Source organism: Mercenaria mercenaria, chromosome 9 (genome assembly GCF_021730395.1).
Source record: "Mercenaria mercenaria strain notata chromosome 9, MADL_Memer_1, whole genome shotgun sequence".
In the NCBI taxonomy this organism is placed as follows: domain Eukaryota; kingdom Metazoa; phylum Mollusca; class Bivalvia; order Venerida; family Veneridae; genus Mercenaria; species Mercenaria mercenaria.
The window spans coordinates 49,446,483-49,462,498 of NC_069369.1; the positions used below are offsets into that span (position 1 = coordinate 49,446,483).

The 16,016-nt window shown below is 36.6% G+C and overlaps 1 protein-coding gene across 1 annotated transcript in view; it reads right to left on the reverse strand.

The window, feature by feature from the left end:
* Positions 1 to 16,016, reverse strand: part of LOC123547080 (Fanconi anemia group I protein-like) — a 78,236-nt gene that overhangs the window by 22,183 nt on the left and 40,037 nt on the right. The window contains exons 13-22 of the mRNA XM_053550551.1: positions 15,405 to 15,492; positions 14,851 to 15,052; positions 13,731 to 13,848; positions 12,931 to 13,053; positions 12,448 to 12,618; positions 11,444 to 11,635; positions 8,647 to 8,768; positions 6,228 to 6,401; positions 2,547 to 2,726; positions 1,033 to 1,193 (exon numbers count right to left, since the gene is read on the reverse strand). Of these exons, the coding sequence (XP_053406526.1) occupies positions 1,033 to 1,193; positions 2,547 to 2,726; positions 6,228 to 6,401; positions 8,647 to 8,768; positions 11,444 to 11,635; positions 12,448 to 12,618; positions 12,931 to 13,053; positions 13,731 to 13,848; positions 14,851 to 15,052; positions 15,405 to 15,492 (1,531 nt within the window). The remainder of the gene's footprint in view (positions 1 to 1,032; positions 1,194 to 2,546; positions 2,727 to 6,227; positions 6,402 to 8,646; positions 8,769 to 11,443; positions 11,636 to 12,447; positions 12,619 to 12,930; positions 13,054 to 13,730; positions 13,849 to 14,850; positions 15,053 to 15,404; positions 15,493 to 16,016) is intronic.

The window sequence follows — 16,016 nt, forward strand, 5'->3', positions numbered from 1 at the left end:
CAACTTTCATACAGATCCCATGAAAAATATGGCCTTTAGAGAGGTCACAAGGTTTTTCTATTATTTGACCTACTGACCTAGTTTTTGATGGCACGTGACCCACTTTCAAACTTGATCTAGATATCATCAAGATGAACATTCTGACCAATATTTATGGAGATATATTCACAAGTATGACCTCTAGAGAGGTCACAAGGTTTTTCTATTTTTAGACCTACTGACCTAGTTTTTGACCGCACATGACCCTGTTTCGAACTTGACCTAGATATCATCAAGATGAACATTCAGACCAACTTTCATACAGATCCCATGAAAAATATGGCCTTTAGAGAGGTCACAAGGTTTTTCTATTATTTGACCTAATGACCTAGTTTTTAAACACACGGGACCCACTTTCAAACTTGACCTAGACATTATCAAGGTGAACATTCTGACCAATTTTCATGAAGATCTCATGAAATATATGGCCTCTAGAGAGGTCACAAGGTTTTTCTATTTTTAGACCTACTGACCTAGTTTTTGACCACACATGACCCAGTTTCACACTTGTCCTAAATATCATCAAGATGAACATTCAGACCAATTTTCATACAGATCCCATGAAAAATATGGTCTCTAGAGAGGTCACAAGGTTTTTCTATTTTTAGACCTACTGACCTAGTTTTTGACCACACGTGACCCAGTTTCGAACTTGACCTAGACATCATCAAGGTAAACATTCTGACCAATTTTCATGAAGATCTTGTGAAATATATGGCCTCTAGAGAGGTCACAAGGTTTTTCTATTTTTAGACCTACTGACCTAGTTTTTGAAGACACGTGACCCAGTTTCGAACTTGACCTAGAATCATCAAGATGAACATTCTGACCAACTTTCATAAAGATCCCACAAAAAATGTGACCTCTAGAGTGGTCACAAGCAAAAGTTTACGGACGCACGACGGACACCACGCAATCACAAAAGCTCACCTTGTCACTTTGTGACAGGTGAGCTAAAAAGGGTTACACAGGGCAATTTTAAATTTTATTTACCTAGACTTGATAGAAACTTGTCTAAGTCACTGATATATTGCTGCGTTACTATGGTAACCACACTACATAGACATTCCAAAGTCAAGGTCAGGATCTGTTTTTCAGTCACTCTCTGGCTGCCTTCACCTGTCTGGTTCTTTTTATAGTACTTCAACAACAATCTACAAAAAGATGATGAATAAGTTAAACAACAGCTGTCTGAAGAGGAAGCATGCTTGACTATTTCGGAGCTGGACAGTGAAATATTGCACATCTGAGGTAGCTAGAGCTATCACTGAAGTGTTTAATGACTCCAATGCGTATGACTGTACTTGAGAATAGTTTAAGTCCAAGTCTAATGTATTCATTAATAACAGAGATAGTGTGAAAGAATATTGAAACATTAACCAAGTAACATTAACTAAGCTGTTAATTTTTGCTTGAGAGAGCTTACCTAGCCAGATTTTATCAGCGTGCGAGACACTAAACCACTGACTGACTCTGCCTTTGCCACCATTGCAGATCATAATAGCCTGCACATCCATGCAGTCTGATCAAGATCTGCTGCACTGTTCTTCGTTCAGTAAGTTATTGGTATTGTTCAAATTGAAAGATGGACAAGTTCATTTTAGAAATTTAGCAGGGTAAGGGTTAACTGTTCTGCCTACAGCAGTCAGATATGGCGATTTTTTTCCAGTATTTTGGGAAGATGATCTATATACCCCTGGCTATGGGAATTTCAGTGGTGTATTGGTCAAAATTGGGAAAACATTCGAACTATTTATTAAATATCAGTAACAACAGTATAAAATAAAACTATCTGACAGATGCTCACCTCTACACAATGCTGTATATTTTAGATGATCTTTGTTATCAACTTTACTCTATATATGTCTCAAATTCAGACAAAAAAAAACTTTTAGAATTGGGAATATGATCTACTAGCAGCCAAACAGGAGCTGTTGGAGGACAGCAAAACTCGACTTTTCAACAGCCTTGTCAATGAATAAATACAGGTCGAAAAACAAGCACAGTTTTGCAAAACTGCAAAACAGTTTTTTGGAACCTGTAAAATGCATGTCCGATCATCACTGTGGACAAGTGTGTGAAGTTTCGATTAATTCCCATTACTGGGTACTGAGATACCAGCTTACAGAAACTTAACTGAAAATTGTTAACTTGAGAAATGGGCATAATTTTGTAAATATGCAAAGTAGAGTTATGGAACCTGTGCAATGCATGTCCAATCATCACTGTAAACAAGTGTGTGAAGTTTCCATACATTCCCATTAGTGGGTACTGAGATACCAGCTTACATTACAAAACCTTAACCAAATTTAGATGCGGATGCCGACGCACGCGAGAGTCCAATATTTATATCTATTCTTCCAAAAGTCGAGCAAAAAAAACAGTTCCAAAAACTAAACTCTGCAACCTCAAGTTTAGTTACAGTAGACCTCCTTCAAAATTTTGATTTCAGCATTACAAAACTGGCTATGGAAAAGAAAATCTCCAAAATACTGACTAGGACTTACCCAGCCAATTCACAGCAGTAATTAAATATCTTTGTTTTCTGTTTCCCCTCCGATCCGTCACACTGACCCTTGTCCTGGATCTGATGCAGCTTTTGCTGTGTTACGGTGAGGACATACTTGAAGAAGTCTGTATTCTCACCAAGTGTATCTACCAGATCTCTGTCATAATCTTCATTTTCACTGTAACAAATAAAAGTTTCTATAAGCAATATATAAATCAATCTCTGCCTTTTTCTTGATGGGGAAAACAAATTTTGTATCCATCAACAGTTTCATTTTTTAACTGTGGATTCAAGCCCTGCTCGTGTTGTAATGTGAGAAAGCAGGGTACCAGTTAATTTTTGAAAGAGGGTAATTAGTCCCAGTTTTGAAAGCATAGGATTATATTGGAAAATAGAAAAAAGTCTAGGATAACTGAGATGTTTAAACTATGTACTGGTCAATGGCAGAGTTTTGAATGATAAGGGACACCTGGACACACTATCAAGAAACTGTACTGAAAGTAAACACAATGGACATCATTGCCAGGACTGGCTTACCTGACCATGACTGTTTGACCCTGAATATATGTCTTGATGACCAACTTCTGTTCTATTCCTAGATTCCATATTTTATATATTGTGTATTTCATATATTGTCAACTAAAGTTCAGCTTATTAAAGCAAAACATATTTTGACAAGACTTTGTTGCTTTGTGAATTTACATTACCATAAATTCCATAAAGACAAATTCTGACCAGGTTTCATCTACATCATGTAGAAAATATAGCCTCTAGAATATCAGTATGTTTTGTTTTTTTTATAAATTGACCTAGTGACATACATTTGACCCCAGATGACCCAATCTGGAACCTCAACTAGACTTCATAAAGACAAACATCCTGGCTAGGATTCACATAGAGCACCTGTATGTAGAAACCATTTGCCTTAAGCAGCCAGTCAGCTACTTGACACTTTGTTTTAATTTTTAACTTGTCTTAGGCAGGAAGGAAGCCATACTGTTTTATGTTTTATTTGGATTTAGCATAATTTTTCAACAGTATTTCTGTTGTGTTATGGCAGGCAGTTAACCTAACCAGTGTTCCTGGATTTTGTACCATTACAAAGCTGTCCTTCACAAGTAACTGCCAACTTCTCCACATGATTCATGGGTGGAGGATAAAATGACTCCTGACATAATGTCTTGATCAAGTTGTCATAAAGAACATATATCTCGTCAAGGATCCAACTAAGGACTCTGTGATCCATATATCTGCAAAATCCCAATCCAGCTAAGTGGACAGGCAGCCAGATTATGTCATTCATATGGTGGGTGGCTGAACTTGACTGTATTACAAAATATAATGTTTTATTGACAAATTTTCAGAAGTCTACAATTCACAGACCTAGAGAAAAAATATTTTCCCTGATATTTCAAGACTGTTGGCAACCCTGTTATGAAACAGAAAATGTAGACTCTTTCTTTTCCAAAATGGACATAAACAAGAGATGTTTGTAAAACATGTATGCCCTCCCCCTGTGATGGGTTGTCCCTTTTTTTCAGTCCTATGATCATCATGACATTGACCTTTGACCTACTTAACCCCCCCCCCCACCCCCAAACCAAAACAAGAGCTGTCTCCATAGGATGACACATGCCTCCGCTGGCACTTTGAATAAATAGTTATGGCCAATGTTAGAGTTTAGGACCTTTGACCTACGGACCTGGGTCTTGCGCGCGACACGTCGTCTTACTGTGGTACACATCCATGCCCAATATTTTTAAAATCCAAGCATGAATGACAAAGATATGGACCGGACACGCCCATCAATGCACTATGTTGAAATATGACCTTTAACGTCTAAGTGTGACCTTGACCTTTGAGCTACGGACCTGGGTCTTGCGCATGACACGTCGTCTTACTGTGGTACACATTTATGCCAAGTTATTTGAAAATCCATCCATGGATGACAAAGATATGGACCGGACACGAATGCACTATCATGAAAAATGACCTTTAACGTCTAAGTGTGACCTTGACCTTTGAGCTACAGACCTGGGTCTTGCACGCGACACGTCGTCTTACTGTGGTACACATTCATGCCAAGTTATTTGAAAATCCATCCATGGATGACAAAGATATGGACCTGACACACCCAACTATCATGAAAAATGACCTTTAACGTCTAAGTGTGACCTTGACCTTTGAGCTACGGACCTGGATCTTTCGCGCGACACGTCGTCTTACTGTGGTACACATTCATGCCAAGTTATTTGAAAATCCATCCATCGATGACAAAGATATGGACCGGACACAAAAATTGCGGACAGACCGACAGACTGACAGACGGTTCAAAAACTATATGCCTCCCTTCGGGGGCATAAAAAAATAAGGGTCATCAACTAATCATGCTATCAAGTCTGAAGATCCTTGGTGGTGGTTCTCATGTTATCGTGTGAAAACAGTTTTCAAGGTCCAGGTCCCTGAGACCCACTACTTTGACCGAACAGCCAAAAAATCATTTGGGGTCATCTATTTCATCAGCCTAATCATACCATAAACTTTGAACGTTCTGGGTCGAGTGGTGCTCAAGTTATTGGGTGGAAACTGTTTTCAAGGATCAGGCTTCTGTGATCTTGACCTTTGACTTACTGACCCCAAAAACGATAGGGGCCATCTACTTTATAAACACAATCAAGTTACCAAGTTTGAAGGTTCTGGACCGAATGGTTCTCACGTTACCGAGCAGAAACTATTTTCAAGGTTCAAGACAAGGTGACCTTGACATTTGACCTACTGATCCCAAAAACAATACTGCTTGTCTACTTTATAGCCCAATCATGCTACATAATAATCAAATTTGAAGGTTCTTTGTCTCTTGGTTCAAGGTTGAGGTTCTCAAGTTATTTGGTGAAAACAGTTTTCAATGTTCAGGCCCCTCTGACCTTGACATTTAATTTCAATAACAAAAGGGGCCATCTACTTCATAAGCCCAATCAAGCTAACAAGTTTAAAGGTTCTGGGTCAATGGTTCTCAAGTTATTGGGCAGAAACTATTTTCAAGATTCAGAACCCTATGACCTTGACCTTTGGTTTACTGACAACAAAAACACTAGTGGTCATCTTTATAAGCCCAACCATTCTATTAAATTTGAAGGTCCCATGTCTAGTGGTTCTCAAGATACTGGGTGGAAGCTGTTTTCAAGGTTCCCCTGTGACCTTGACCTCTGTCCCCTAAAACAACAGGGGTCATCTACTTCACAAGCCGAATCATGCTACTAAGTTTGAAGGTCCTGGGTCAAGTGATTCTCAAGATATTGAGCTGAAACTGTTTTAAGATTCAGCCCTCATAATACCAGTGATGCTCCAAGTTAGTTGGTACTGAGTCAAGTGGTTTTCAAGTTATTAGGTGGAATCTGTTTTCAAGGTTTGGGCCTGTGACCTTTGACTCCTGTGACCTTTGACTCCAAAAACTATCTTCGGCGATATATGGCTTTTTTGTGTCGGTTCGCCGTAAAATCTAACTCACTCACCCCCAAAAACTATCTGGTTTCACTCTACAAAGCGATCAGTGCCACTAAAAGGTGCAAAGCAATATATCCCCGCTTCTTCGAAAGAGGGCATGAAAATTTGCATGTAGAAAAAATGCAAATCTTTAAACCAAGTGCCATTCAAAGCAACACATTATCAAAATACATACCTAATTACAAAATCCATGACCTGTGTGACAAACTTGAGAGACAGCAGACTGATGGGAGACTTTGCCTGCGTCTTCCCTTTCTTACCCGCAGCAGCTCCAGCTTTTTCCCGTAAAACACCACTCAATTTTTTCTGATTCTCAAACAACTGCAGCATTTGGCGAACTTTTGACTCACTGAAATAAGGCATAATGTAAATAAACTGAAGTCAATGAAACATTTCAATTTTAGCAAGAAACTAGAGATTGTTTGTTTTCACGAAAAATGTCTGTCTCCCACTACATATCATGCAGACATTGTACAATGCCACAAATCACTGGCCTTAACTCAAGTGAAAATCATTGAACTGTAACATTGCAAAGACATACACAATCAGGTTTGACACTGATCACTCCTCTTTTAAGTTTGATGGAATATAGGTGAAGTAGCATAGATATCATAGATTTGACAAATCAAGGGTCATAACTCTACTGAAAATCACTAAAAAGGAGCATGCCAATAACATCAATAACTAGGCTTGGCATTGATCACACCTGTAAAGTTTGGTGGAGAAGTTGCCAAAACATCGTCAAATTTGACAAATCAAGGGCCATAAATCCGCTGAAAAGCACCGAATTGAAACATGCTTCAGGCTGTCTAGCATACCCTGACAAAAAATTAGGGCTAATTTTAGGGCAATTTGTACAAAAAAATAGGGCTAAAATTAGGAATTTGGTACAATTTTAAGGAAATTTTAGGGCTAAATTTAGGAATTTTCAAATTAAAATATGGACTTTAAAGACCATGTAATGTGCTTACCTTTATGTGATTGACATAAAAGTAACTCACAAATAGTGCTTTATTTACAGAAAAGATGTCTACCACTGGTAAACTGCTTTGAACTGTGCTAAACTGTTTTTTTCTGAATAAGAAGAACTTTTAAACAACATTTAAAACATTTTCTCTTTTTGATCATTGCAAAAAAGTTAAAAAATTAGGAATTTTTGTGACAAAATAGGGCCTTTTTAGGAATTTCCTTTGATTTTTTTTTAAAAAATAGGAATTTTAGCCGAATTGAAAAAAAATAGGAAAAAGTAGGAATTTTAGGGACGCTAGACAGCCTGATGCTTTTATTAAGATTCAAGCGGTACATGAGAAGAAGTCAATTAAAGGTTTTTCTATTATTAGCTCTGGTGGCCCCTAAAAGGTGCCTACTGCTCCATTTGAACAAATTTGGGCGAGGACTGATAATTTTGCTGCAGACCAAGTTTGATGGAGATCCATCTAGTGATTCATGAGAAGAAGTTGTTCAAAGGTTTTTCTACTTTTAGCTCTGACAGACCCTAAAAGGGAACCATTTGAACAAACCTGATAGAGTTCCTTGACAGAGGATGCTACTGACCAAGTTTGGTGTAAATCTGACTAGCAGTTTCAGAAAAGAAGATTTTAGTTTCTGGGGAGAAGATGTTTAAGTAAAAATGTTGCTGCATGACAATGGACGACGGAAGCCAGACCATCCACCTATACCAATAGCTCACCCAACTCAACGCTTGAACTTACCTTAAAAAATACAGGACCTGTGTCTAAAGGGCATAGATGCCACGGCTATGTGATGTTAAGACATGAAAGTGTGTGTCCACTGAGAATTGGTACTTAATCAATACCCGGTAGACGCCAAGAAAAATTCTGCAAGACACACGTCACTTTGTTGAAGTGGATGAGGACAGGTCAAGAAACTAGAATTGTGTCCATTGGACACGGATGACCCTACAAACTGTGCCATCCTCTAAATAGAAAAGTTTTCAGTTCAGACCATATTAACATGAAGGATGTTTGACTAAAAGTTTGAAGCAAATTGTATACAGATAAGGTTGAGCATCTGAGCAACTTTGAATCTATTCCTTCAAAATGTGTATGAGCACACCAAATTTCTTCACTATGGCCTATTTTGTGAAATGAAGGCATACAGAGTAATTTCCAGCTTTTAATGATGAAGAATTTTTTTTGTTGGATTTAACATCTCACTGACACAATTTAGGTCATATGGCGACTTTCCAGCTTCAATGGTGGAGGAAAACCCAAGGTGCCCCTCCATGCATTATTTCATCACAGGTGGGTACCGGAGTAGAACCACCAAATGGATGGCTTCCTCACATGAGGAATTCAACTCCTGGAGTGAAGCTCGAACCCACATGGTGAGGGGCAAGTGATTCGAAGTCAGCAACCTTAACCACTCAGCCACAAAGGCCCCTTGATGGCCGAGGAAGACCCCTGGCAATATTCCATCTATGGGTGGGCATCTGGGTAAGAACAACACCAGACGAGCCACCTATACTAATAGCTAGCCCTGAACCTTTGAGCTCTCACATGTACATAAAATAAATATTGTACTATAAGAGCTGTACATTTTTTGAAAGTATAAAAGAAACACTGGATTCTTACTTTAATGTTCCAGTCATAAATGTGTACTCAATGAGAGCTTCATACGTTCCTAGAATAAGTATAGCAAAGATGTTGTTCCTAACACCCACACTGTTTGCAAGAGAGTAATCTGCCGACTTATCCTGAAATTATACAATCAATCTTATAATGTATTGGTGACAACCTGTGCGAGTTTTAAAATAACAAGAGCTGTCCGTAAGACAGCGCGCTCGACTTTCTCAGTGCTTGACTCTGAATTACAGCTTTGCCAGTAAAAAAAAATCCAAGTTAAAAAGGGACATAATTCTGTCAAAATTCAAATCAGAGTTATGGGAATTGTGTCGACTGATGTAGACTTTGATAGAAAATAACTATTTTGAGTTTCAAGTCAAAAACTTTAATAGTAACAGAGATATTTGACTTAATCAATTTTTTTTAAAAACAAGAGCTGTCTCCATAGGATGACACATGCCCCCGATGGCACTTTGAATGAATAGTTATGGCCCATGTTAGAGTTTAGGACCTTTGACCTACGGACCTGGGTCATGCGCGCGACACGTTGTCTTACTGTGCCACACATTCATGTGTATTTATTTTAAAATCCATGCATGAATGACAAAGATATGGACGGGACACGCCCATCATTGCACTATCATGAAATATGACCTTTAACGTCTAAGTGTGACCTTGACTTTTGAGCTACGTACCTGTGTCTTGCGCGCGACACGTCGTCTTACTGTGGTACACATTCATGCCCAATAATTTTAAAATCCATGCATGAATGACAAAGATATGGACTGGACATACCCATCAATGCACTATCATGAAATATGACCTTTAACGTCTAAGTGTGACCTTGACCTTTGAGCTACAACCTGGTCTTGGGCTACACCCTCATCTTACTGTGCAACACATTCAATGCAGTTACTTGAAAATCCATCATGGATGACAAAGTATGGACCAGACACGAAATTGCACAGACTGAAAAATGACGTTAAACTCTAATGCCTACCTTTGGAGCATAACATTCTTGTGTAAAACGCTATTACTGTCAAAATTCAATCAAGTTATTGAAAATGTCATCCTGGTGAAAGATTGAAGAAATAACTATTTGAGTCAAGCCAACAGACGTTAAATAACATATATTGCTATCCATTTGGGGCAAAAAATTCTAAGTTAAGAAGGGGCATAATTCTGTCAAAATTCAAATCAGAGTTATGGAAATTGTGTCTCCTGGTGTAGACTTTGATAGTAAATAATATTTTGAGTTTCAAGTCAAAAGTTTAATAGTAACAGAGATATTTGACTTTATCAAAAATTTTAACAAAAAATTCTAAGTTAAAAAGGGGCATAATTCTGTCAAAATTCAAATCAGAGTTATGGGGATTGTTTCTTCTGGTGTAAACTTTGATGGTAAATAAGTATTTTAAGTTTCAAGTCAAAAGATTTGATAGTAACAGAGATATTTGACTTAATCAAAAATTTTAACAAAAAATTCTAAGTTAAAAAGGGGCATAATTCTGTCAAAATTCAATCAGAGATATGGGGATTGTTTCTTCTGGTGTAGATTTTGATGGTAAATAAGTATTTTAAGTTTCAAGTCAATAGCTTTGACAGTAACAGAGATATTTGACTTTATCAAAAACTTTAACCAAAAATTCTAAGTTAAAAAGGGGCATAATTCTGTCAAAACTCAAACCAGAGTTATGGGGATTGTTTCTCCTGGTGAAGACTTTGATAGTAAATACCTATTTTAAGTTTCAAGTCAATAGCTTTGATAGTAACAGGGATATTTGACATTATCAAAAACTTTAACCAACGCCGATGCCGACGCCGGGGCGAGTGCAATAGCTCTACATTTTCTTCGAAAAGTCGAGCTAATAATAACCAACAATTTTCAGATAATAAAATAAATGGAAGTTAGACAGCTGTCCTAAAAGCATGTATAAAATGCTGTAAATTGGATAAAATTTGTAATGGTTTTAATTTTGCAAAACACAACATGAAAAGAACGATGGAGTAAGCCTATTGCATAATTTATGTGAATTGTATTAGTTCCATAAGGCTTTATATTTTTTTAGAATATAGAAAAATTGTGTCTTAACACTATTAAGCTGTACTTGGACTCAGTGTTGTTATATTTCCTGGTCCTTTGAGATCATGAAGTACACTCATTTTTACTGTAATAGAGTTCCACTTAAGCCGGTGCTAAAGGGCCTGAGGTGTGATGCACATTTCATAACCTCTTATGAACAGACTCGATCAAACTGAGTCTGCTATTATGTTGCTTGGTTGCGTTCTATGCTTCCAAAGGATCTTTTCACAGATTTTTTTAACAGAAACAAAGTACTACTTTCAATATTGAAACTTGTACAGTTACAGCAATAAAGGGAAATATTAAAAACAATGCATTCTGTAATATTTTCAACTAGGATGATTAATATTCAAACCTTTATCAAAAATATTAGAAAACCAGTATCAAAAAAGTGGCAGCCACATTGTAAACAAAGGCACTATGAGCCTTTAAATTACCAGTGTCAATCTTTAAATGCTTGTGTCTTGTTGCAGATATCAACTTTCTCATTTCTTGTTATCTGTGCAGATGAACAATTTTAACAATCTACTAGAACAAGTTTCAACCATGTTCCTGAGACAAAGTAAGTCAACTTAGTATCACAAAACTGTGATCTGGCAAGAAAAGCTAACAAAATCTTCAATAGGTTTTAAAAGACTGCTATCCACCCTTTTGTCTAATACTGCCTCATAGAATGCCGGATTTTATTCAATGCTAGTTTTTTTAAAATCTTTTTATATTTACCAATTCAAAATCTTCCATCTCTGATGTAATCATCCTGTTGATGAGAGATTTCATCATCTGCTCAAGTTCTGATTGCACTGCTGACTCATCATCATCATCGTCATCATCATCATCACTAGCCCCGGACTGCTGCTTCTTCTTTATCTCATCACTTTTGATCAGACACAGCTGTATGCAGCCTAACAAATGAGCCTGGAATTATATAATTATTAAATTGAAACATTTTAGTTCCTGATGTTATAAAGCTGAGTTTCAAAACCCTTCTAAGAAATCACTGGCCAATTTCAAGACTGAGCTCAAAATCAACCAATCAAATGCTGCCGTTCAAAATCAACCAATCAAATGCTGCCATTCTAAGACTGAATTCCAGACTCTGGACTCTGATTGGTTGTTTATCAACACAATCATGAATGTTCACTATTTGAGAACCAAATCTCTAAGCAGTTGTGTGACTCAACTTCTGGTCTGGCTCTAAATTCACCTTATGCTCTGACTTTTGGTGCCCAATTATCTTTACAAGAGTTCCTAGATTCTGTATGAATACTAATTTGTTCTCCAACTGCCAACTTCTCAACATGAATTAAAGACAGAGCATGCACGATTCCAGACACAATGTCGTCTATTAAATTGTCATGGAGAACACAAACCTTGCCAAAAGACTGAGCTTACAACCCCACAATATGAACCCCTATGCTCTCCCTATTCAGCTAAGTGGGTCAACTTATGTCACAGTAAGGAGTAAGCACCTTGATAGCTCAGTCAGTTGAGACATTGAAACAGAAACCATGTACAGGTTGCATTATTTTTCATCTTGACTTCTGACAAAATAATAAACCATACAATCAATAGCATCATCAATTTTTTCAACCTAAATTTCAAAGGATTCTAAATTTTTCAGTCAGTACATTTTTGGTAGGCACCCCTTTTAACAGTTAATGGTACTGTCTGAACTGAAAGATGGACAAGTCAATTATAGAAATTTAGCAGGGTAAGGGTTAACTTACAAGAGGTTCTGCCAAATACACCTGGTCTCCCTGGGCAAGTATACAGGGCTCTAACTTCAACGGTGGGTTCATTTCTTCATTCTTCTCATAGTAACATTTCAACTGTGACATCAACATTGACAGTATGGGATCCCGGAGCTGTGTATTCCTGTCCAGCACATCAACCAGTCCCTGCAGCAAAATTCAGGATCTAGTTTTTCAAAAATAATATATGTCTCTGTAAAATGACATCATATAATGTAATTTTAGTTTCAAAATATCTCATTTTACATTCTACTACTCTGTAGTAACTAGATTTTTCAAGAAATGGATATGTTTGGCTAAGTTTGGTTTATTTTTGCTCGCATTTGTCAGATCAGAAAAAATCTACCATACAACTATAGACTGCATAGCAACAGATAAGCTTTCAGAGTGAATTGGGTATTACCCCATCATTTTGATTTTAAGGCTTTTCAAGTTCTGTGTAAACCCTCGTTAGATTACCTGATAGAGCAGAAGTCTAACATCAGCCTGCTGTGATAAACATCTCCGTAAGTTGCCCAAAATCTCCAAACACAATGCTTCATTACTGGAGGCATTATGTGGAATATGTACATCTACTGAAATCTGGAAAAACAAAAAAATATTCAAAGCACAAATAAATTTCCTTCGATATACATATAAAACTACAGATTACATGTATTTCAATTGCTTTTAGTTATTTTGACCTTGTATAAAAAGGCTTTTTCAAGAACACTCAATTGGTGGTGTATGATTACATGTCACCCTGTCAAAGGAGTTAAATGCCTGTTACTGGAAAATGCCTATGGAAAGAATCCACTGATTTAAAATGCAAACATGCATATACAGAACAGTCATTTTTAAGGATTATGTAGAATTCCAAGCAAGTGGACACAACAAAGTTATGGTACATGACAACACAAAACTAACAAGAGCTCTGCCTAACAGGCATAATATGCTCATCCACATGTAGAATGGACCAGAGCAGTATAAACAGGCATTAAATAAGAGCTGTCATCAATTACTTTTGTCGTGCTATTGGTTACTGGTTGTGGGGAGCGTCTCCAGGTCACTGAGAAATTGACTTTTGACCTGAAGTACAACAGAGATCCTCAAGACAGTGATGCTCAATTTCCTGTAAAGTTTGAAAGCTGTATCTATTATACTTCCTAACTGAATGTCCAGAAACAAAAAATGCAGACCAACAGACAGACAATGCCATTCCATAATACGTCCCATTTTTACAAAACTGCCACATCATAAACATACAATACAATAATAACCTGACTAGATGAGAATGAAGGTTGACTGGACTGACTGGATCTTATACCACCTAGCACTCTAAAATGCTTCAGTATCATGAGGAAGCCGCTTGCTCCTATCTTACGTGCATCAAGTTGTCTGAAATTTCAGATGATACATCTCATGATATTTAATAAGCAATTTTCAGCTATATATTAAAGCAGTGATATTGCATGCTTTATCCTACTTTGAACTTTTTACTTTGTGAATTGGAAAAAGTATTCAAAATATCAGATTATTCAATTATTTCTTTTCAAAAACAGTGATTAATTTTACCAGCATGTCAGACCAATGTAGGCCATCTTATGCTGATTTTTTTCTTCAAATCAGTGTTCATAATATATATATATTATGAAAATTTGGCTAAAGTTTAAAACCTGACATAGAGACAATGTTGTTTTGTAAATACACGTTGATAAATTTACGTGAAAGACACAAAGTATATTTTTCAAAGGTACAGCACGAGTGAAAATAACAACTTTTGGTGTTCACGAGTGAAATTACCGTAACATTACATCAATACCAACAATTTTTCTGTTTATTTTATATCTTAAACTCTACTTTTGTTGTGTTTATTTCAAAAAAATGTCGAAATTTGCGGGAAATTTTATCAGGAAGCATCGCAAAGATGACGTCATTTTAACGACGTCATCGTCATATTGTTTCCGGCTTTCAGTATGCTCGGTAAACTTTTTGACGTTAATCCGGGTATCAGATTTGATAATTTTCACTGAGTGGCCAGTGAGTTTATCAGGATATAATTCACCGTTATATTTCGATAAACCACCGAAAAACATAAAATAAAAGCTATTAATACTTATAAATTAACAGCTGAAACATATTTTGTTGAAAAATGCAACACAAATTCAATTTTTCAATAAGGCTTTACAACTTGATAGCATGGCTTTACATTGAAAACATAGCCTTACCTTGAGGAGAACGTAGTGTTACCTTGAGAATGCAACTTTACTGGAGAACATGGCTTTACCTTGAGAAAATAGCTTTACAAAGAGAACACAGCTTTACCTCAAGAACAAGAGTTTACTCCGACCCAATGGTTTACCGCAGGAACATTACTTTATCATGAGAACATGGTTTTACCTTGAGAACATGGCTTTTCTTAAGACCAAGATCAGAGAATCTTTCAGGTTCATGCTCAGTTTCAGGAGGGGCTGTATGGCCCTCAGGAGCCCCTCAGCTGAGGTGGGACACAGGAAGGACAGATAGTCAAACATTTCCCGAACTTTGGTTGTTGAATCCAGCAGCAACTGTGGTGAAGCAAACACTATGTCTCCCAGTAATTCTGTAAAATTGAAATTTTGGTCAATACACAGATTTACTTTGGATAACTTAGAATATCAATAGCCTAAGAATTACCTATTTGAATGTCTTCATCATGTTTTACTGATTAAATTCCTAAAAATTTCATTTATTCTGTATTTCATAGCTTTATTCAACATACTTTTTTGTGATTTTTCAACATAAATTATTGGTTAAAGTTTCGTATCAATGTCACTATTATCATTTCTTTCATATCATATCAATATATGTTATAAGTCCAAGGAAGGCTTAAAAAGCTCCAATATTGGTTTAGTAGAACATATTCTTTCTCAAGTTTTGACTACATTCAATCAATTTACATATAATTAGATTACCTAGGAAATGAGAGACCGGTGATGTGGCTTTTGTTATCACTCTGTTGAATATCTGTTCTAAAATCTCACTTCTGACCATCTCATGTGCCTATAAAACAGGAAACATATAGCACCTATTACTAGGGCTTTCATTGACTGTTAATTATGTATCAATCTGTCTGATGTCAAATACCGTCAATGCATTATCATATCAACTTACTCTTATGCAAGTTTTTGCAGGCAGAAAATGAACAATTAATGTCAAAATGTATGAACTTTTTTGTTTCTGAAATGTAAGGAGCACAGTATGCATGATCATAAGGTCTAGGTTTTTAGATATTTTCTTTTCTTTTTAAGTACTCAGGGAAACTTCCTGCTCTATCTTACAAATTAATCTTTGCTAATTTTCTTTCAATTTTCTTTCTTTTTTTAAATGTAATGGTATCTCCAAACTCTGTATCAGTGTATCATCAATCTGACCATATCAATATATCAATACTGCCATATGCAATGACAGTCCTACATGCTACTAAAAATTTCGTCAACATTTAGAAACAACTAGACGTGTGTCCATAGTACATAGGTGCCCTCCACTCCTGTCAATGCATATGGTTTCATGACTTTTAAGCACTT